Source organism: Serinus canaria, chromosome 21 (genome assembly GCF_022539315.1).
Source record: "Serinus canaria isolate serCan28SL12 chromosome 21, serCan2020, whole genome shotgun sequence".
NCBI classification, from domain to species: domain Eukaryota; kingdom Metazoa; phylum Chordata; class Aves; order Passeriformes; family Fringillidae; genus Serinus; species Serinus canaria.
In genome coordinates this window covers 4,939,526-4,961,359 of record NC_066334.1, presented here as the reverse complement: position 1 = coordinate 4,961,359, position 21,834 = coordinate 4,939,526, and the positions used below count along the sequence as shown (strand labels likewise).

At 46.0% G+C, this 21,834-nt stretch overlaps 1 protein-coding gene across 1 annotated transcript in view; it reads left to right on the top strand.

Moving 5' to 3' along the window:
• Window positions 1-21,834, top strand: part of PRDM16 (PR/SET domain 16) — a 323,710-nt gene that overhangs the window by 122,463 nt on the left and 179,413 nt on the right. Inside the window, exon 2 of the mRNA XM_030233622.2 lies at window positions 8,472-8,821. Coding sequence (XP_030089482.2) covers window positions 8,472-8,821 — 350 coding nt within the window. The remainder of the gene's footprint in view (window positions 1-8,471; window positions 8,822-21,834) is intronic.

The window sequence follows — 21,834 nt, the reverse complement described above, 5'->3', positions numbered from 1 at the left end:
GCGCTTGGCAGAGCCGTGAATTCCAATGGCGAGGGCTCCTTTTGGAGCCTCACAAACGCTTTATTCTCGCTCCATGGCCTGACATCCAGCACCGAGAGAAATCTCCAGCACGGGCTGGTGGTTTTGGGAGGGCCAGCCCAAGCGCATTTCTTTATTTATTCGAACCTGGTAGCGTTTCTCCCAGCGGAGAATTTTCTCGCGCCGTCGTTTCCAAAGTTCCACTTTGCTGCGTTTTCAGCCTTTCTATAGATTTTGAAAGGGGAGGGATTTTTGGAGCAAAAATAAGCAAACCACTGCAAAGCAAGGAGGATTTTTCTGCACCGAGTGGAGCTTTCCTCCAGGCTTTCCTCTCTTCCTTCCCTGATTTTTTTTTTGCTGTCGTGTTATTGCTCCCCAAATGTTTGTGCCCGCTCTGGTAATGCGCTGTACGTATCTCGTGACACTTCACTGGAGCTTTCATCTCAAAAATAGTTCAGAGACAGAAATCCCAAAGGCTGATCTTTTTCTCCAGCTCCTTTAATAGTAAGATCGCGGAGCTTTTTTGTTTTGTTTTTTTGCTTAAAAGAACCAACTTTGTCTACTGCATCCAAATATGGATCAAATCAATATTTGGACCTAGCACAAATTGTAAAAATGTCAGCTTCAAATATAAAACAAAATTGTGGATTCAGGGGGATCAGGTGAAGCAAAGTTACAGACAACAAGCAGCAACAACAACATTCTCTGCAGAGTTTGATTCTAAAAGGATCTTATGTGGAAATATTTTTGATGCCTGCTTGAACCACACTTTTACTGGAAATATAATACTGGCATTTAGAGCAGAGTAATTTGGACACTTTCCCTGCTGGTTTTACTAGAGGAAAATGGGTATTAAGGAACACACTGAAATACTGTTTCCAGCTTTATTCTTCATTTCTGCCAGCAGAAATCCCTTAATAAAAGAAAACACTTAATTTTTTTTTTTTTTTTTTTTGCTTAAAACCAAAGGTACTTGAAATCCTTAATACCTGTTCTACTCACAGCCAAGTTCTGCAGCAACTGCTTTTAGAATGTTTATTGAAAAATGCGCCCGAGTAACTCAGCTCAGTCCTCGTCTGCTCTCGCTGCTCCTTTCGGGTCTGCTTTCTGTTTCTTTTTAATAAAAGGACTTGAAGCTGCCTCGAGAGGTGCAGCTCCAGCTAAGGCAAAGCAGGGCACAAACATGAAACTTGGAAAATGAATGTACAAAGTAAGCATGGGAAAGGGGCTGCCTTTCCAAGGGTTAAATTTTTATACGAGTCCTTCTTCCTTTTCCTCGTCCTGCAGTTCCTCGTCACTGTCTCTGCAGTTCTGAGTATTCTTCAGCAGAAAATTGGGTTTTTCGTGTGTTCTGCAGCAGTTCTGCCTCAGCCAGACCCAGGGAAATTCCGTGTGTTTTGTCCTTAAACTCCAGCTGCAAAGATTTGGGCAGCAGAGCCAGACTCGGTGTAGCTGGGGCAGGTTCCTGTGCTGGGAATGCTCAGAGCTCGTTCCTGTCTGGAATCTTGCACAGGGATGTGCTAAAACTTGTGGCTCCTCCAGGTTTCATTTCAATGGCAGCTATAAATAAAAATTTCCACGTGTGGCCTGGCAAATGGCAGTGTTTGGGGCTGTCACTGGGCTACAGGGAGCTTGGCCAGCAGAGTTTGCAGCAGCTGGGTCCCTCGGGGGTGGCTTCCTGAGCACTCACCTCCAGAATCCTGTTTGCCCCATCAGCACCTTCCTGCTTCTTGAGCATTCCCAAAATTCTCTGCTTTGTAGCGTGGAAGAGAAAGAGAAATATTTATATTAAAGGAAATAGAAATATTTCAGTTCAATTTTTCTATAAATCCATTTCCCACAGCAGCGTTTTGAGGGAAACAAGCTGAGAGGGGAGTTTGGGGATCTGCAGGAGCTGGGCTGGTGGGTTTGTGGTGGGATCAGCTCAGCTCTGACTGAGTACCCAGCAATTTCAGGTTGTCTGAATTTCCCATGCACACCTCTTTAGTGGAATTTAACCTGTCAGCTGGACAAAGCTGTGACCTGTGACTTGTTCTGTGCCACCATTCCAGCTTGAACTGGGAATAGGGAAGAGCAGATCTCACCCACAGCCATTTTGATTGTCCCTAATTCCTTTTACTCGGGCATTTTGGGCTTTCTCAGGTGCCAGGGAGCTGTGAGAAGCTCTGGATGTGATTGATCTAAGGAAGAAAAAGGATTATTCCACTGAGGAATAATCTGAGGTGCTTGCTGTGCCCGTGCCATGTCACAGGCCCAAGATTCAGGAGGAATCCAAAGGGGTGAATACTGGAATTCCAAGCTGGGTATCTCTAGACTTGCTCAGAAAAGTTGGCCAAACCACAGCAAGTTGTGGCAGAAGTGCCCAATGAAGTGAAAAACTGAGTCAAGGTTTGTGTGAGCAGCCCCATTTCTCAGCCCCTGTGACATTCCCTTGGCACCGTGGCACGGGGCAAAACCACTTCCCACTCGTGGCCACTTCCCTGCCTGGATATTTATTGCCCAGGCCTCATTTCAACTGTGAAATTGGTGAAAATGAAGGGGTTTTGCGAGTGAGCAAAAGAGATAAAAATGACATTTCCCGCTGGTCATTTAAAGCAGAATTTCCTCTGGCTCTGGCAGCGGGCAGAGGTGATGGGGAAAGGTGTCAGAGCATCCTCTGCAGTCTGAGGACCTGCTCAGGGGGTTCCTCCTGGCCAGGCTCTGGTTTGGCTGCTGGATGTGTTGGTTTCAGATCAGCAAACCTTGTAGATCCCAGCCCAGCTTGGATGGAGGTGGAGGAGAAAAGTTCTTGCAATGAATGGGATGAAGAAATTGGGTGGTGGGCTTGAGAATCTTCAACAGCTGATTGCTTATTGTCCTTTCCTTACAGCATTAATACTGTCCATGGATGAGGGAAAAGCCATTTTTTATCACCTTGAAGCATTTAATGCTTCAACCCCACCCTTAATGGAAGAGGAATAATTCCTCCCATGACATTTTGTCATTAATTTGTACATTTTCTGGCAGAAGTATTTCCCACCAATTCCCAGAGAGGGTGATGCCCAGCCCAACCCACAAAGGCACATTTCTTTCGTCACACAAGGCTGAGGAAAAGAGTGCCTGGTGTTTGGAGCACCCAGAAGTGAGATCCCCCTGGGAATCCAGGCATTTCCCTGCCTGCAGCTTCAGGTTTGCACCCAGCAGGGAGAAGAGGCTGGGAAGGAAGGTGTGGATCCATGAGGAGGGTGAAAGTTTAGGGAGAATTCTCATTTCTTCTCATTTCATGTGGGATTTGAAGGACTTAGAGACTCCCAGTGCTCAGGAATGCCAGCACTGGATCCAGAGCTGACTGACACCAGCAGCTCCCACCACCTTGAGGAAAATCTGGATTTTGGGGCCGGTTGTGCCAGGCAGATCCAGCAGAGCAGGGCCTGGATTTGGGATTCCCTATTGTATTTCAGCTGTGGCCATCAGGTGGCAATCTGACCACTGGGATCATTCTGTGCTGGAGGCACTTTGGGGTGGGTTCTCCTTGGCCTTTCCGAGGTCCTTTGTGATTTAGGGTCGTGTCTGCCAAGCTCTGGGCTGTGCCTGCTGTCAGCTCCCCCCCGTGCAGGGCACAGAGGGATGGGAGAGGCTCCTGCAATTCCCAGGGGATTAAGGCAGGATGGAGGGCAGGTGTTGCTCAGAATTCACCTGAATTCAGGTGAGATGAGCAGCACAGCACCCCGAGGTGAGGAGCCCTGGCAGCAGAGGCTGAGCACATAATTTAAGGGAATTTTTCCTTCTTGGTTGAGCAGGGATGGGTTTTGATGATCTGATCCAGCTCCTCTGGCCTGCAGAGGGGTCACAAAAATCAGTTTATTTTTGGCCTGAGTCCATAGAAATGGAGACAGCATCCTGCCACCCCAGAGTTAGAAATGTAGGTGATTTTGTTCACTGGAGGTGTGAAATAAAGAATCATGGAATCATGGAATTCCTTGGGTTGGAGTGGCCTTAAAAATGATCCAATTCCAACCCCACTGCCACGAGCAGTTCCCACTAGGCCAGGCTGCTCAGTGACATTGCTCAAAGTGCTCAAATTGTACCTGCCTTCCTCACCAGCCATTACATCAGGAATGGTTTGGTTTGGTTTGGTTTGGTTTGGTTTGGTTTGGTTTGGTTTGGTTTGGTTTGGTTTGGTTTGGTTTGGTTTGGTTTGGTTTGGTTTGGTTTGTTTTCTTCCCTGGGGAATGTTTCTAAAGGGAAACCACAGAGCAGGAACCTCAGGACATCCAAGAACCTGGGAAGGTGGTGGTGATGTCCCTCTTTGGGCTGGAAAAGATGTTTGAGGTCACCCCACTGCTCTTTCTGTTCAGCCAGAAAATGGAAACAAATCCAGGGAAGTCCTGGCCTAATGAATATTTCCCTGATAATAATTTTTAAATTTATTATTATTATTATTATATTATTATTATTATTATTATTATATTATTATTATTATTATCATCATCATCATCATCATCATCATCATCATCATCATCATCATCATCATCATCATCATCATCATTATTATTATCATTGTTATTACCACTTAACAAGCAGTTCTAGACAGCACTGATGTTTTAATACTCACATATGATTTTAAATCAGTTAATCCCTAAGGAAAAAGCACCTGTTGGTCTGTGCCTGTGTGCTTCCATTCTTAGCTCCAGAGCCAAAGTCCTCTGGGAATATTTGTATTTTCTACTCTTCTGCTTGGATATTTCCTTTGGGCCTGAGGCAAAGTGTGAGTGCAGTGGGTGCCTGGCATTAGAAAATAAAAATACCTGGGTCTCACACAAATGGTGAATTATCCAGGACAGTGAAACTCAGGGCTGTGCTGGTGATCAGGCACTGCAATTAATGCTTGGGGTGTCCTTTGAATGTTCCCAGTGAAGAAGTCAGAGAAGCTCTTTGCAATCTGTGAGTGTAAAAAACACTCAGTCATTTCAGATAATTGGGTATTTCCACAGCAGAATCGGATATCTAAGGACAACAACAATAATTAAAGCAGGAATAATGACAATGATGACAATAAAAACAATAATAAGCATATCAAACCCCAAACACAACAAACCCACCCCAAACCCTAACTCATTATTTCCCCTACCACCATTTCCTTCACCATCAGCCTGGCTTTTGCTTTCATTGCAGCAGCCAAATAGATTATTCATGAGCTCTCTCACCACCACCAAACCATCCCTCTCTTTGTTGCCAGCCCCTCATTGGTGTCACACAGATTTTCAGCCTCTGCCCATATCTGATTATCTGTGGAAACAACCTTTCAATGAGCCTTTTTATCCCCTCCTTTCGCCCCGCAGCTTTCAGGGACTAATTTTAGTTTCATGACAATAACAATAAGGTCAAGTTGTATTTCTGTGCTGCTTTTCACCCAGGCAGACATTCCAGAGGGGCAGATGTGGGACAGCCTGGTTGTCCCTGTTGTCACCACGGTGTGGCCACGTCCGGCTCCTCAGGGCCCCCGGCTGAGCTGGAATGGAGCTGAGGAGAGCTGGGGATTGTTCCTGGAAAACGAGATGTTCTCTGCTTGTGTTTTTTCATTTTTTAAACGTGTTTTTTTAAATTAACCATTAATTATTGTGGAATATTTGGGGTTAAGTTGAGAGGAGCCCCGCAGGGGAGAAGGGGTTCAGTGGGGACAATCTAGAAAATTCTGTGGAATAATCAGAACTGAGCCCCAGCTGTTGGATTTCCCCCAGATCCCTGGAATAAACACAACCTGTGGAGGAGATCAGCTCCCTCCTGGAGAAAAGGAGGCTCAGGGGGGACCTTTTTTCTCCACAGTTCCAAGGCAGGAGGGTGCAGCCAGGTGGGGTTGGGCTCTCAGGGAGCAGGGACAGGACAAGGGGAAATGGCCTCAAGCTGGGCCAGCTTGGAAATCAGCAGGAATTTCTCCATGGAAAGGGTGCTCAGGCCTTGGCAGGGGCTGCCCAGGGAGGTTTGGAGTGCCCATCCCTGGAGGTGTCCAAGGAAGAGCTGGAGGTGGCACTCGGTGCCCTGGGCTGGTGACAAGGTGGGATCAGTCACAGCTCGGACTGGATGATCCTGGAGGCCTTTTCCAACCTCAGGGATTCTGGGATTCTGTGAAATCCACCTGGCAGTGCAGGAGAAAGGGCCAGGATTGGGCACAGCAGGGATTTTCACTGGTGATCAGTGCTGGGTACAATTTATTGTGGTTTGTGAGGAGCCCAGCGTTCCCACTCCTGCCTGGCTGGGGTTCAGCTCCCACAGATGCCACCTGGAATCTCTGGTTTCAGACCTATCCTGACCTGAAATTGTTGTTTCATTGTCATTTCGTGCCTCTTGCCAGTCCCTGGTCATTTAACAACTGAAAAAACACATTTACCTGTCTTTTGCTGATTCCTCTTCAAATCTGAGGTCAGTCAGAGGAAGGATCAGCTTCACTGTTAATTCAAATTTAATCAGAACTGCCCTGCTTGTCCCATAGAATAAATTAAATTAGCCATGTTCAGTAGTAAGGCATCTTTATCCTTGTATCCTCTGGAAATTTTCACAGGTTGTGCTCCAATAAACCCAGTTTTGCTCTTCAACTCAGTTGGAATTCCTGTTCCTTAAGTGCAAAAGAGGCTAATCATAGAGCAGAAAATAATTTGACTTGCTAATACTGGGTGAGAAAACATTTACTGCAACCACAAATATTTTCAGGGTGATGGAGTATCTCCTGCTCATGAAAGCTTGGTTCTGGTGACATGTTTGAGTAGGGAGGGCTGCACTCTCCAGCAGAGGAAACCCATGTCAGCTGCAGCAGGCAGCTCCCTGTTCTCCTCCAAAAGCTGGAGCAAAAAAATCTTGGCAGAGGAATCAAAATCCTCCCCTCTAGTCGAGTCTGCCACCAGGTTTCTTAGGCATGAACTCCGGAAAAAATCTTTATTAGGCATAAAAAAATAAAAATAAAAAAGAGAACTAGAGGGGGAGATGTGTCTTGCAGACAGAAGGTGCATTCTGAGGTTAGCAAAGAGATGAATTATAAATACCTCAAGCAGAGCCATGCTTTTCCAGCTACTCTTCCCTGATGGTCCCTAGCTGGGAGCTGGGGGAAAATGTCATTTTGGTGGGGTGCTGCTCCTCCCTGGTGCCAGCAGTGGCCTGGCATTGCCTGTGCCCCCGGGGCTGCCCACCCTGCGATGGTTGTTGGGTTTGGGAGCTGCTGGGCACAGCCCTGCTCCCTCTCTGCTGCTGGAGACAGGGCAAATCTGCTCCCAAAATGCTCCAGCTGCTTCTGCTGGGTGACAAATTGGGGTTTTCTTTTCCCCCTTTCGTGTTTTGCTCCCCCACCACCACCGTGGGTTTTTTTGCTTTTTGGAGGAGAAAGTTCTGTTTTCATTACATGAATGACCTTGCTTAGAAATTGATTCCCCTTGGAAAAATCCCCAAACTTTGTTCCCTCTGCATATCCAGGGTTTTCATTTCAGGGCAAGAGGGGATTGGCTTCAAGGTGGCAGAGAGTAGGGCTGGATTAGAGATCAGCAGGGAATTCTTCCCTGGGAGGGTGGGCAGGCCCTGGCACAGGGTGCCCAGAGAAGCTGTGATCCCTGGCAGTGCCCAAGGCCAGCTTGGACAGGGCTTGGAGCACCCTGGGCTGGTGGAAGGTGTCCCTGCCCATGGCAGGGGGTGGCCCTGGGTGGTTTTAGGGTCCCTTCCGAGCTGAACCACTCCAGGATTCAGTGACTCCAAGGCAGGGATGCTCTGTTGCACTGCAGGGGTGCCTGGCTGAGCTGTAGCTGGGAGCTCACAGCCGCTGCTGTGGGACACGCTGAGCAGGAACCCCAAACACCAGGCAAAGACTTCTTGCCAAACTTGGATTTTACCCTAATTTATTTTGGTTTTCATTTCAGGGCAAGGGGGAGTTGGTTTCAAAGTGACAGAGGATAAGGCTGGGTTAGAGATTAGCAAGGAATTCATCCCTGGGAGGGTGGGGAGGCCCTGGCACAGGGTGCCCAGAGAAGCTGTGATCCCTGGCAGTGCCCAAGGCCAGCTTGGATAGGGCTTGGAGCACCCTGGGCTAGTGGAAGGTGTCCCTGCCCATCCTTTGATGATTCCTCTTTTAAATTTTTATGCCCCTTTTCCAAAATCCACTGAGCCAGTTAAAGCAAGAAGTGGCTAAAGAGAACCTCAACCACCTCTTCTGTGTTTTCCCCCCTTCTTTCGAAGACTGAGGTTTTGGAAAGAAGGGGAAAAAAACCCTCTGCAAAGAGCAGAGAATCCCTGATCCCACAGAACCCAGCAGGCTGTAAGGAGCCTCACCCCACGGTGATCAGCCCTTGCCTCAGCTCCACCTGAGCTCCTCCAGGGAGGTTTTGATCCTTTAGAAGAATCTGAGCTCGGCTTAGCCAAACCTCGTCCCAGGGAGAGACTAACCAATGTTCACGTGAGTGTCTCAGTGTGTTTTGTTCTGCTGTTTCCCCTTTTAGGTGACAGCGAGATTGTAAATAATATGTACGAGACCGACCCCGATCTCCTTGCTGGAGAAAGCGCAGAGGAGGAAACTGAGGACAGTATAATGTCCCCCATCCCTGTGGGACCTCCGTCACCCTTCCCCACCAGTGAGGACTTCACTCCCAAGGAGGGCTCACCCTATGAAGCTCCCGTCTACATTCCTGATGACATTCCAATCCCACCAGATTTTGAACTCAGAGAATCTTCGATCCCAGGGGCAGGGCTAGGGATTTGGGCCAAAAAGAAGATTGAAGTTGGGGAAAGATTTGGACCCTATATGGCAGTACAGAGGAGCACATTAAAGGAAACAAACTTTGGATGGGAGGTAAGCCTGTGGAACGTGGGCACCACGTTCCTTTGTCTTCTCTGCCGAGTGTTCCTGGAGCTGGACCGAGGCCTGGTGGCCCGGGGACAGAGGTGGTGACTTTGCTGATGCCACCTTTCCCCGAGGAACTCCCCACCCCCATTACCTGAAGGATTTAAAAATCAGCAGAAATCCCTTTTAAGTTCACTCCTTGGGCCAGAAAAAAAACTGCTGGAGCACGGTTTTGGAAGTGTGTTTTTGAATGGTGTCGGGTCACTTCATCAAGTGCTTGTCATTTCCAAATTGTGTTCGGGAGATGTCGCGTGGAGGGAATGGGATTAATCCCATGTTTGGTGGTTGGGGGTGTTACCTTTGACTCCCAGCCCGTGTCAGCAGTGCAGGCATTATTAACTGGGCAGGGAAAAATAGCATGTAGCCATTAACAGCCCCCGTGTTCTCGAGTTCTCGTGCTGCTAGGCAAAGATGGAGAAATGTGAAAGTCAATTTTCCCCCAAGAGCTGAACAAAACTCAGCCTTCAGCAGGAAAAAACCTCTGTCCCACAGCTCCCATCTTATCCTTCTCCCTGCTTTTCTGGGCTTGTCCCAGAAATCATCTTAGCTCTTATACTCTTGATTAGAAAATATCTAGATCCATAATTATCCTGGAATATTCATGAGCAGTGAAGTGTATCCTGGGATTTCTGCTCTGGGCTCACAGTTCTATCCCATTTTTTTTTGTTCAATTCCTTCTCTCTCCCCCAGTGCCCATCCCAACATTCCATCCCCTGCTGCCATGGGAGCTGCTGCCTCTCATCCTGAGGAAGAGAGGTTTCCTGGCAGGATTTTATTGTAGGATAGGTGAATTTTAACCCAAAAAAGCGAGAGCTGAATTTTCCCTCATTTTTCCCTGGGTGGAGCAGTCACTTGCCCCACTTTCTCCATCAGCCACTACTGGGGTGAACTGGTGCACAAAATCCTGGAGGGTTCACAGGGTGGGGAGCAGCTGAGGGCTGGAGCTGCAAGGTTTTCCCAGGAGCAGGCACCAGTGCAGTGGCAGAACCCTGAGGTCAGAAAGGACAGGCTGAAGCATTGACAGTTTTCATTTTCTCTGATTATATTTGCACTCTTGATTGTGAAGCCAAAAATCAGCAGTGAGACCCAGCGAAGCCCAGAGAGGCAAGTCCAAATGTTTTTTGTTTTGTTTACTTTTTCAATGTGTCTGAAGTGCAGGAAACAGCAAAAACCTCCTGTTTGAACAATAAAACTCAATTGTGTTTTGTTGCTGTGCAGTAGGAAGTGTCTGAGGAGCTAAAATCAGAGTTTGGCTGAATGACTGAGTGGAGAGTTTCCTTCTCCTTCTATCCTACTGAAAAGAGGGTAATGCAGCTGAGTTTTGATCCCCTCTCCCCTCCAGTGACATTCCTCAGAAATTCCTCTTGGTGTTGGCTTCTATTGTGAATATCATTGCAGAATATTTGATTGGTAGTACTGCATGAGCTTCAAAAAGTGAGTTTTGGGGGGGAAAATCCCTTTTATTTCCCTGGCAGTACACAGGCTGGTTCAGGGGGGCTGTAGGTGTGAGGAGCTCGAGATTCCTGAGGAAGGTACTGATCACTTCCAGGTATCTCTGAAAATAAGGATAATTTTCCTCTAGGAATATGCCAGATTAATTATTTGTAGGCTGCAACGTGAAAGATGAATCTTTTTTTTTTTTTTTACTCAGTTATTGATAGGTGGCATTTGTTGTTCCAATGCATGTTTTTGTTTGTTATTTTGTTTAAAGGCTGATTTTTAGGAACAAGGCACAATCCTCGTTGGCTGGCAGAAATCAAGCGGTGCAAAACCTTTTTTTCTCTGACCTTGGCGAAACGCTGTCCTTGCATTTCATAATCCTGATAAATTTGCTGTTTGCACTCATGGTTTTCAGAAAGGTCCCTCACATCCCCACAGCTCTGATAGGAGCTGCATTTATCAATTCCCGTTGACTTTGTGATACTGTTTGGTTCTGCAGTGTAACTGAGCAAACTTTCCCTCTCTGGGCACTTCTCCTGTCCCAGCAATGTTCCTTTGTGCCCTGCTGGGGCAGGGACATTTCACACCTCCAAGGAAGGGCTTTGTCCTCCCTCAGGTGTCCCCAAACCCACCCCAACCCTCTCTGCTTGCCCTCGCAGACACCTCTGGAATTTTCCCATTCCCCGGAGTGTTTAAGGACATTTCAGGGCTCTGCTTCCAGAAATTCCTTCAGAATTTCATCTGGGAGCAGCATCCATGAATCCCTTCATGGGCTGGACAGGAACTCATGGAACAAGCTCTGTCTGCTCAGCTCTACCTGATGGCAAACTGGGAAATGAGAATTTGGGATGTTCTAGGCAGCTCTACCTGATGGCAAACCGGGAAAAGCCCTGAGATGTTCTAGGCAGCTCTACCTGATGGCAAATTGGGAAATGAGAATTTGGGATGTTCTAGGCAGCTCTACCTGATGGAAAATTGGGAATTTGGGATGTTCTAGGCAGTTCTACCTGATGGCAAATTGGGAAAACCTAGAGATGTTCTAGGCAGCTCTACCTGATGACAGACTGGGAAAAGCCCTGAGATACTTTAAGCAGCTCTGCCTGATGGCAAATTGGAAAAAGCCCTGAAATGGGAATTTGGGATGTTCTAGGCAGCTCTACCTGATGGCAGTTTGGGAATTTGGGATGTTCTAGGCAGCTCTACCTGATGGCAAATTGGGAAATGAGAATTTGGGATGTTCTAGGCAGCTCTACCTGATGGAAAATTGGGAACTTGGAATGTTCTAGGCAGGTCTGTTTGATGGCAAATTGGGAAATGGGAACCTGGGATGTGTTTTCATCCTCTTCCTAAAATGGAGCAGGCTGGAAATGAGAAATGGCTGAAAAAAAGGGAAAGGGGAGGAGTTTTTGTCACCCAGGAACTTGTTGGCTTTTGTTTCCGTGTGCTGTTTCTCTCAGTGGTGATAAACTCAACAAACCTGAGATCTGTAGGATCACAAGGAATATTCCTTCTGCAGTTTAACGTTGGTTTTTTTGGTCAGCATTTCTCTGGAATTTGTAGTTCTGGCATGCAGTGACTTGTGGGTCTAATGCTGGTGTAAGATTTCCACACAACTCCTTCTTATGACCAATCAGAATATATTCCATTTGAATTGCCTCTCGTGTCAGAAATTTATTTCAGGAGTGATTCCTGTTCTTCACACCCAACCTCTTCTCTCTTCATATTTCTCAATTAATTTCCTGTAATTTATAGTCTTGATAATCCCACTTTTGTGCACACCTCACTCCCCAGACTCTGAAAACTTGGTCTTTGTGTTTGTTTGTTTGTTTTTAGGAGTCATCAGCTCCTAAATTTGAACAGTGCTTCTTCCTTTGGCACGAGAAGTCCTTGCCCTTCATCACAGGAAATTTAGTGTCAGGCTTTGACTAAACTGGGAGTTGACTGCAAGTGGAATTGGCTGCAAAGTGGTCATTCCTCAGCACCATCGCAGTTTTGCTAGAAAAAGCTGATTTTGGTGTCATACAGGACGTGCTTCATAATTCATGTCTGTTCCTTCTGATTTCTGCATTAAAAAAAGAAAAACCAAATGGCATTTTGGGGGTTGGAAAATGGTGATGTGAGAGCGGATCTTTCTCTTCTGCCCAAGGATTTCCACTGCAGAAAGAGCTTTCTCTTTTCAAACTCCAGCGAGGAAAGATTTGTGAAAATGAAAATGAAAAAGGGCAGTGAATTGCACCTCAAAGTCCCCAGGAAATTCAGTTTGTTTTTGTTTCCATCTGAACTCCTCGCAGGTGTAACTTGGTGCTAGCTGCTGAAATTCCAGTGTCACTCATTAATAGCCCAAAACATCCATGGAAATGCAGAATGCTGTGTTTTATCTGCCATGCCTTGAAAACAACTGCGTAATTATCTTTATTGTTGGTGGTTTTCCATCCAGGCAGAGAGGAGGGCTGGGTGCTGATGGTTTGAACCCGTGTCCTGCCTTATCTGCAGCACTGCCTCCTATCTGGCCTCCTGCTTTGCTCTGTGGGATATGCTCTAAAGAATATTCTCTGAATTAAACCACACCTCTCCTTCAAGGGCTTTTTTGGATGGGGGATGGCAGCGAGTGATTCACTCCCATCTCATAAAAATAAATAAGATGTGTCAGCCCTGGCCCCCAGCCCCTCCCAGGGATGATTCAGTGCAGGACCTGTTGGGTGCTTTCCCTCATCCCCTGACACTGCTGATGGTGTCATTTCACCTTTTTTTTCCTTTTTTTTTTTTTTTTTTTTTTGGTGTGTGTGTGCCTTGAAAGGCATCACCTAAAAGCCCTGTGATTATTGAGTGTGACCTGATTGCATTTCTCCTGCTCCCATTGCCCTCCTGCCCGCTGACACCGAGCACAGCCCTGCCAGCACCCTGAATAAATCAGGGCATTTTTGTGCTTTATGGCCTCTGGGAGCTGAGGAAAATGAAAATCAAATAATTACATCCTGATTTCCATGACTTTAGATAAATAACGGTATTTATCACGGCGCTGTTAATTTTCCTAATTGAGAGGAGAATGGGGATCTCATCCTGGGGGGAGATTTAGCACCTGGATTGTGGCAGTCTTGATTTTAGCTCAGTTTGCTTCGCAGGATTAACACCGCTGGTAAATGCAGGTTGCTTTAATTTATATTTTCATTTATATTTTAAGAGAGGTTATTTGCTGAAGCACAGAGGCTTCTCTCAGCTGAAGTGTCAGAGCCAGGCTGCTCCTTTGCATGGAAAAATTAAGTGTTTTCATTTCCTACTGGGAGGGTAAAGGTAGAGCCTGTCCCGTGGAAGACAAATAACTGGGAAAAATGGGAGCCAGCAGCTGAGGATGCAGCAGAGCTCTGGCTCCAGGGAAAACTGTTGGATTTTGAACACACTTTAAAGTGTCACTGACTCGTAGCAGTCCAACCTCCCAATTCCTGCAAAATTTAAATTTTTAGCAGGGGGTCTTTTTGTCTTTTTTATTTTCTCTGCTTTTTAGAAACACTTCCAAGAGCCAAGGGAAATTTGCTTTATGTGACTGGCCCTAAATGCTGGGAGGAGAATTGTACTGCCTTTCCTGGAATGCAAGAAATGTAAAAAACATTTAAATATTTAAAATATCTTCCAAATTAAAACATATTTTAAAATAACCTTAAAAATATTGAAGATAGGCCTTCAAGCACTGCATGAGCTGTGATGGTTTTGTCGTGTTTCCCAGCCCAGATCCCACAAGGATTCCTTCATTTCCCTTTGAAATGAAGGAATTGAACTGATCCAGCTGAAGCAGTGAGTTCTTGTCCATCCTCAGCCAGAGATGCTGAAAGGAGAGTGAGTCCTTGAAAGGAGCAAAGAAACCCCCAAAGCTCCTGGTGTCTCCCGGGCTCTCACCTGGGAGGATGTGATGACATTTCCTGCTCCTTTTCCTGCCCTGATTCATTCCTTTTCCCCTCCTCTGCCTTCCCTTGGCCTGGGGGATGATGTTACTGCAGCAGCTTCTGTCCCCTGGGGAAAAGGAGTTCCTGAATTGCTCCTTTCCAACCCTCATCCTGCTCTTGCAGGGAAAAATTGCTGAGGAATTCTGTGCAATTCCACATCTCCCATGCAATGCTGGTGTTCTCCCAGAGCTGCTCCTTGGGAAGGGGATGGAACTGAGCAAACAAAGCTGAGCAACCACTTCGAGCCCAAAAATCTCATTTGAAATTTCAATATTTAAAAGAATTCAAAATAAAATCTTTAAAATATTTAGAGGTCAGGGATTTCTTTTTCTTCCTTGAGATTTTTTTTTTTTTTTTCACTTAAGCTCTGAGTTTTGGTCCAAATCAAAAGTTCCTCTGCAGTTTCATGTGCATGAATGTAAAATTCTAACTGGGCAGTCTCAGGGTGCTCTGGCATTCTGTTCTCTTCATGAACCCAGAGATTCTTTCCTTTTCAGAGTGATTTCAATTTCCCAGACCTGCCAGGCTGGAATCAGTCTGAAAATGAAAAATTCTGTGGGTTCATGAAGAGAACAGAATGCCAAAGCCCCCTGGGGCTGCCCTCAATAGTTGCTAAGAGTTAGAATTTTTATACATCTGAATATAAAACTGCAGAGAAAATTTTGCTTTGGACCAAAACTCAGAGCTTAAGTGAAAAAAAATAAATTAACCTCAAGGAAGAAAAATAAATCCCTGACCTCCAAATGTTTTAAAGATTTAATTTTTATTCTATTAATTTTAATTATTTCAATTTTTAAAGGGGATTTTTGGGCTGAGGAGGCTGCTCAGTTCCATCCCCTTCCTAAGGAGCAGCTCTGGGAGAGCATCCACATTTTTATTTTCCCTGCAGGATCTGGGCTTTGTTCTGGTGTCAGGGGACACCAGGAGGAAGGGGAAGGGTCAGAGCCAGGTGCTGGCAATTGTTGGGCTGTTTCCTATGACTGGAATGAAAACCACGCCAGGAGGAGCAAGGCCTGGCTTGGGATAGAGAGCAAGAAGCTGATGGAATCACAGGACAAACCCCATTTTCTACAGCTCCACCTTTTGGGGGGATTTGATTTAATAATTTAATAAAAGTGAAGAATGAACCTTATGGCATCCAAGTGAAACAACTGAAATTTGTCCCATTTTTTGACATTTCCCCAAATGCTTCAGTGCCAGGGTTAAGAGAGTAAAGCCTTTTTTAGGCCCAAGAATGCCAAGATAAGTTGCTCTATCTTAGGCATTGGCTAAAACATGGGTATATAAGGAATTAAGGGAAAGAAAGAAGAGACAGGGGAAGGGAATGACTAAGAATACCTCCTGATATTTCTCCTTTATTTCCATAAGGGGTAATAACTCATGAGCAATCCGGCAGAGGGCACTTTCTTTAAATAGAACATTCTGATTCACAAGCAGAAAAAGGAAATAAATATTTTCCTTTCGTCTTTGAGAGCCATCCCTGAATACCAGCTCCTGAAGCAATATTTTATCAGCCACATGTTCAAAAAGGAGAAAGAAAAAGAAAAATCCCATGAACAGCTCAGTGGTGACCACGGTGGTTTGAAAAACAGCTTTTTTTTTTATTCATTGTCAAAAGCTCTGCAGAAGTCAGGGCAGTGCTTCTTCCTCTGGAATTTTAACCTGCAGGGAAACCCAACCTGGGTTTTGTCCTCTCTCAGCAAAGCCTGGCTGCTGGAGCCTGGAGCACAGTGGGGTTTTGTAAAGGAGATGATCAGCAAGGGAAGCCATAAATATACATGGGCTCTGAAGGAGGAGCACCCTGGGGACTCTCCCAGAGGCACTTTGGGAAGGTGGGAGCAATGCTCAGGAACTCCTTTGGGGGTTTGCAGCCTGCTGGTGCCAGGCACTCAGGAGGATTTTTGGGAATCAGCCTCGTGCTCCTCACTGCTCAGAGATGTTCATTGGGGCACTGAGGGCCCACACAGGGACATCAAACCCTTCAGTGAACCCCACCTGAGCTCCTGGTCAACCCTAAAGTCTGAAAGTTCCAAATTCCACCTCTTCACCTCAATCTGTGCGATGCTGGAAGCACCAATGGCGAATTTTCTCAAGTAAAACGTTGTGTTAATTACTTTGCCCAGAAAGGCACACAAAGTTCCTAAAGAAAATAGAGTTCTCCACTGAGGAGTGCTCTCACCCAGGGTCCTGCTCCTGCTCTCTCCTCACTGGGGTTTGTTTTGCCTGCTCTTGCTCTCACCCAGTGTCCTGCTCCTGCTCTCTCCTCACTGGGGTTTGTTTTGCCTGCTCCTGCTCTCACCCAGTGTCCTGCTCCTGCTCTCTCCTCACTGGGGTTTGTTTTGCCTGTTCTTGGCCACGTGGGCCTGGGGAAATGAGTCCCTGCATGTCCTGGAAGGGATGTTCAGACCCTGAGGGTGCAGCCCTGACCTTCCAGAGCCACCTCTGTGTCTGGTGTGTGTGGGGTGCCATTGTGGGTGTCTCTGGCTCTGGACTGAAGGCACTCAGACAGTAATTCACATTTGGACTCAGGTGTTTATTATTCCTTATCAGTGAAACATCTCACTGCTGTGAGTTCAGCTTTTCATTACAAGGCACAAAATGCCCAACAATCTCTTGGTCCAAGGGCTTGTGAGACTGAACTGTCCAATTAAGAGCTGACTCCTGGATTATTTTCCCTTTTAACCCAAGAACTGATCCCACAGAGCTGCAGTGCAGACTTTTCTGCCCAATTCCAAAATGCCCCCAAACCCATGGAGAAGGAGGAAGAAGAGGCATGAAGAAGAAACCCAGGACAGCACCCTGTGCCCTCCACCTTGCTGCCATCCACAACACCCTAAAAATCCCAAACCCTCAATTTCTCACCCAGTGACACACCTGCACTGCTCTCTATGATCTATTGCACACTTTTGTGGGTTCCAGTCTATCCTGAAGTCTGGGAAACTTTCTCCATGGATGAGGGTCAGAGTCAGTGCTGCCCTGGGGGTCAGGGCACCCCAGAGCAGACACAGAAATATTCCCCAGTGCCCTGGGTTCCCACAGGTGTGTTTTATAACCTCTCTGCTCCAGCTTCAGCCCCTCCCTGCCCCTGTAGCACTGAGAGCTTTCCCTCAGCACACCCAGAGCTTTTCCCCCTCTGGCAGAGTGTGCTCCTTCCCTCTGGGACAGCTCCCTGCTTTAATCGCCCATCTCATTGTGCCATCCCGTTCACAAATACCTCCAGCTCACCCTCGTGCCCCACCTCCCTTTTCCCATTTAGATCTCCCTGAAGCCCATTCTCCCTTATCAGCGCAGTAATTTCGTGAGCAGAGCTTGGATTTCTGCCGTTTAGGGCCCGGCCATTGTCTGTCGCAGCTGCAGTCAAGATAAACCCTCACCCAGAACAAAGTTGGAATGACCTTTTACAAGCAGAATCTGCCTTGTTTCCCTCCAGACTAATTTATCAGCCTTCATTTCAGCCTAGTCTCTCTCAGCAGAGGCCTGAAAGAACATTACAGAGAGCATGAATGAACAGGGGGATTAAGATGCTTGGCTGGTCCCTCTTTTTCATCAGACACCTTCTGGATTTGCTGGGATGTAAGCTGTAAATGACCGTAAGTGCTGAACTGCCTTCAACTTGGAGCAAGGGGAAGGGGAGAGCAGGGGGGGAGAGCCACCACAGCCAAATGTTTGGAGAAGAGGAGTGAAGTGAGGAGCTGGAAAAACCTCCTGCCTCGGGGCAGAGGGCAGCAGGGCTGAGCAGTGTCCCCTGTCCTTTCCAAGGGCTCCGTGCCTGTCCTCAAGCAAAGGACAGGCTCTGCTCCTTCAGGGCTGTTAATAAGGCAAATTTAAATCAAATTTATTGAGTCAGAGCAAGTTTTAAAAACTGGGCTACACCCAGAGCAGCAGAGCAGCAAAACTTTTCTGGTGAGTGTGGTTTTAACACGGCGAGAGGGGAAATTTTTTGAAGGGAACTTGACAAATGTCGAAGATGCCAACAGCAAAGCCATGATTCTCCTGTAGGTGACAACAGCCACGGTCTAAGGGAATTGCTGCGAGGAGGGGAATAAATGTTTGTCTCTTGAAGGAGAGGAGAGCTGACAGCTGCACTTGGGGTGAATTTCCTGGCAGCTTTAGTGGGACTGGATAAATCCACCCCTAAACACCATAAAAAATCAGATTCTGCTTTCCTGCTTACACTTTTTAGCTTCTTCCATCTTTTATGTAACGAGGGAAAAGGTTATTTAACAGCTTGGAAACCTGACTGTGAAATCACAGCCTGCTCAGCTGAGTGGGGAAATCCTTGTCCATCAGACTCAGATCGTGGGGTTTCATTCCTTGGAGGAAATAACAACTTTTTGCAGGGGGAGAATTTGGTGCAGCCCCAGGGATTTTGGTTGTGCCCTGGTGGAACTGCAGGGCCCAGCCAGGGAGCAGAAACATCTGAAAGGAGCAGAGCTGGCACCTCCAGCATCTTATTTGGATTTTTTTGGGTGTATCAGAACCTTTTGGAATGTTTCCAGACTTTTTCCTGGAAACCTCCTGCATTGTATTTGGATTTTTTGGGTGTATCAGAACCTTTTGGAATGTTTCCAGAGTTTTTCCTGGAAAGCAAGGAAGGTGCTGCAGGTGGGGGTGTGGCAGCAGGAAGTGCAAATGTGCTGTGGGGCCACCTTGAGAAGGGGCTGTTGCACTCTCAGGTGAGGCTGAACAGCAGCCACGGGGTGTTCAGAAGTGGGTGCAGATTAAAAAAAAAAAAATCAATGTTTTGGAATAATTTTTAAATTTTTAGGTATTTAAAGGAGTTATAACTGTATAGTAGAAAATCATGTACCTATATAATAAAACAGTATATCAAATTTTTAGGTATTTTAAGGAGTTACACCTGTATAGTATAAAATTGTGCATCTATATAATAAAACAGTAGATCTAATTTTTAGGTATTTTAAGGAGTTATACCTGCGTGGTATAAAATCATGTACCTATATAATAAAACAGTATATCTAATTTTTAGGTATTTTAAGGAGTTATATCTATTTCATATAAATTCATGTACCTATATAATAAAACAGTATATTGAATTTTGAGGTATTTTAAGGACCTATAACTATATAGTATAAAATTGTGTACCTATATAATAAAATAATATAGCTAATTTTAAGGTATTTTAAGGAATTCTACCTGCATGGTGTAAAATTGTATACCTATATAAAAAAGCAGTATATTTAATTTTTAGGTATTTTAAGGAGTTTACTGGACCAGCCTGGCATTTGGGCCTATGGGACCATACATACCAATAAATCCTACAATAATAATTATAACAATTGGTATTATATACAATTATAACAATTGGTATTTTCCTTATATTAATATTTATTATTTTCCAATAATTGGTGTTTCCCTTTCTGAGCAATAACCCCCCCAGCTCAGTGCCTTGTGAACAAAACAGAAATATCCAGATTTCTCTAAACCTTTGCAGGACTTGTGATTTAATTTGGGCATTTGGGTGAAAGTTGGTTTATCTCTCCTGTGCCCTACCCCAGTTTGGTGCCTTTGCAGCTTTACCCAGGAATAGGGAAGGTGCAGGATTTTCAGAGTTGATGCAATCTCTCTCTTTTTTTGGTGTTTAATCCCTTTTTTAGCTCAGCAATTCAAAACGCTGCCCCAAGTTTCCTCGTGCTAAACCCAAAGTGAGGGCAGCCATTCTGAGCCACTGTCCCAAACCTTGGTTTGGGGACCCTCCCACCCTCAGAACTGAAGAATGTTTTGCTGTTCCTAAGTGGTTTTGTCATCCCCAAAATGAGTTTCAGCAGCGTGGCAGGGAGAGGGGATGGTGCCTTTCTGGAGAGGCCAAATGCAGATGGTCCAACCAGGACAGATTATTTCTGGCTCTTGTCCAGTTTTTGGGAAATGGACAGAAAGAAACTTCATTTCTTCTCGTCCCCTGCAGCTGTGCTTGGGGTTTAATCAGCATAGGAGGTGATTTAAGGGAAAAATAAAAAGCAAAGGCAGAAAGTTCAGCTCCTTGTTGAGCTGCCTGTGTTCTTTGGAGCAGAAATTGGGGTTTGCTGAGAGGAGGAGCAGCACTTCTGATGGAAGCTCAGCATCAGGGATGGTGCCCAAAATGTTCAGTAGCCCTGCAAAGCTCAGGGAATGGGTCAAAAAAAAATCACAGGCTGACTTCCACTCAAATACACACAAGGTTCATTTTAGAATATTTAGAATTTAATTTGGAATATGCAGGGAAGAATAATCCAAGCTGTGTCCGTGCAAGGCTGAACTTCAGACTGGGATTGTTGTGTAAGAACAAACAGGATCCTTGTCCAGGAGCATTGGATGAAACTCCTGGGAAAATGCTTCAATTGAGTACAGGCAAGTTCTTCTTTTTGTAGGGAAAGGTGAATTCCAGAACAGAGGAAATCAGGAGGTTCAGAGAGGATGGGGATGGTGTGAGGAAAACAAATTCATGCATTGATGCCAGCAGGGGTGTTCTGTCTGATGGCTCAGGGCACTGGCAGGGTGTGATGGGAGCACAGAGGAGCTGGGCCAGGCTCTCCCAGCCTCCCAAATCCCTTCTCCAGCTTTTATTGTCACTGAAGTTGTCCCAAGGTCAGGCAAAGACCAACCTGAAAAACATCCTTTGGGACAGAGGGGCACTGAAGGCAAAAATCCCCTGAGCAGGGAGAAATGAAATGTTGCTGGGTGATGAGAAAAGGCTCCAAGGGAGGAGCTGTGGGGTCAGGGGATAAAGCAGGGAATAGCTGGAGCATTTCCCTGGGTCAGGGGGATACCCAGGATCCATGGATCAGCCCACAGGGGTATGGGAGGCTCCCAGTGCATCCCCACCCCCTGCACTGGTGTCACTGGTGCACATCCCACTTTCAGCCCTGCAATATTTCTGTGGATTTTAGATCCAGGCCAACGTCCTCAGTCTGGGTTCTCATCTCGCCTGTGGTTTGTTACAAGGGTTTGTAGCTGCTGCTGGAAATTTCAGATTTGGGAATTTGAGCCAAAGTGACTCCTTTCCCTGTCTTTTCCCTGTTTTCCAAAGTCACCTCATTTTGCAAAGGGTGTGTGTGTGTGTGTGTGTGTGAAATAAATCAGTGTAAATTTACTGCTCACTCTAAACTGTGATTGGCAAGAGTTGGGATATAGCAAATCCAGAATGGGAATGATAAAATACTGATACTGTATCCTTTAATTTATTACCTGTATTATCCACACTCTGTGTTTTCCCCTTGGTTCTCTCTCCTTCACCAGTTGTGTTTTCACTAGACTGGCATTTTCCTCCTCTGATGAATTAACTGTCAATTGGAGTTAGTGAGATAAATCAAAACAAATGGACACACTGCTCCATATTGACTTTCTCCCTGCCTGATTCCCAGCCCCACTTTCTGAGCACGGGGCTCTTGTTATGCTCACTTGCTCCTGAGCAAATGTACAAGAAAAGGAGGAATTGGAGGAGTTTTGTGGTTAATAGCCAGTAATTACATTTTTCCCTGTCTTTGTTTCATCTGGGATCTTGTCAATGATGAGGTCCAGGGAAGAAGGCACTTGGCATGGTGGGAGAGAGGGAAATGTTAAATGGATTTCAGGAAGCAAACTTGG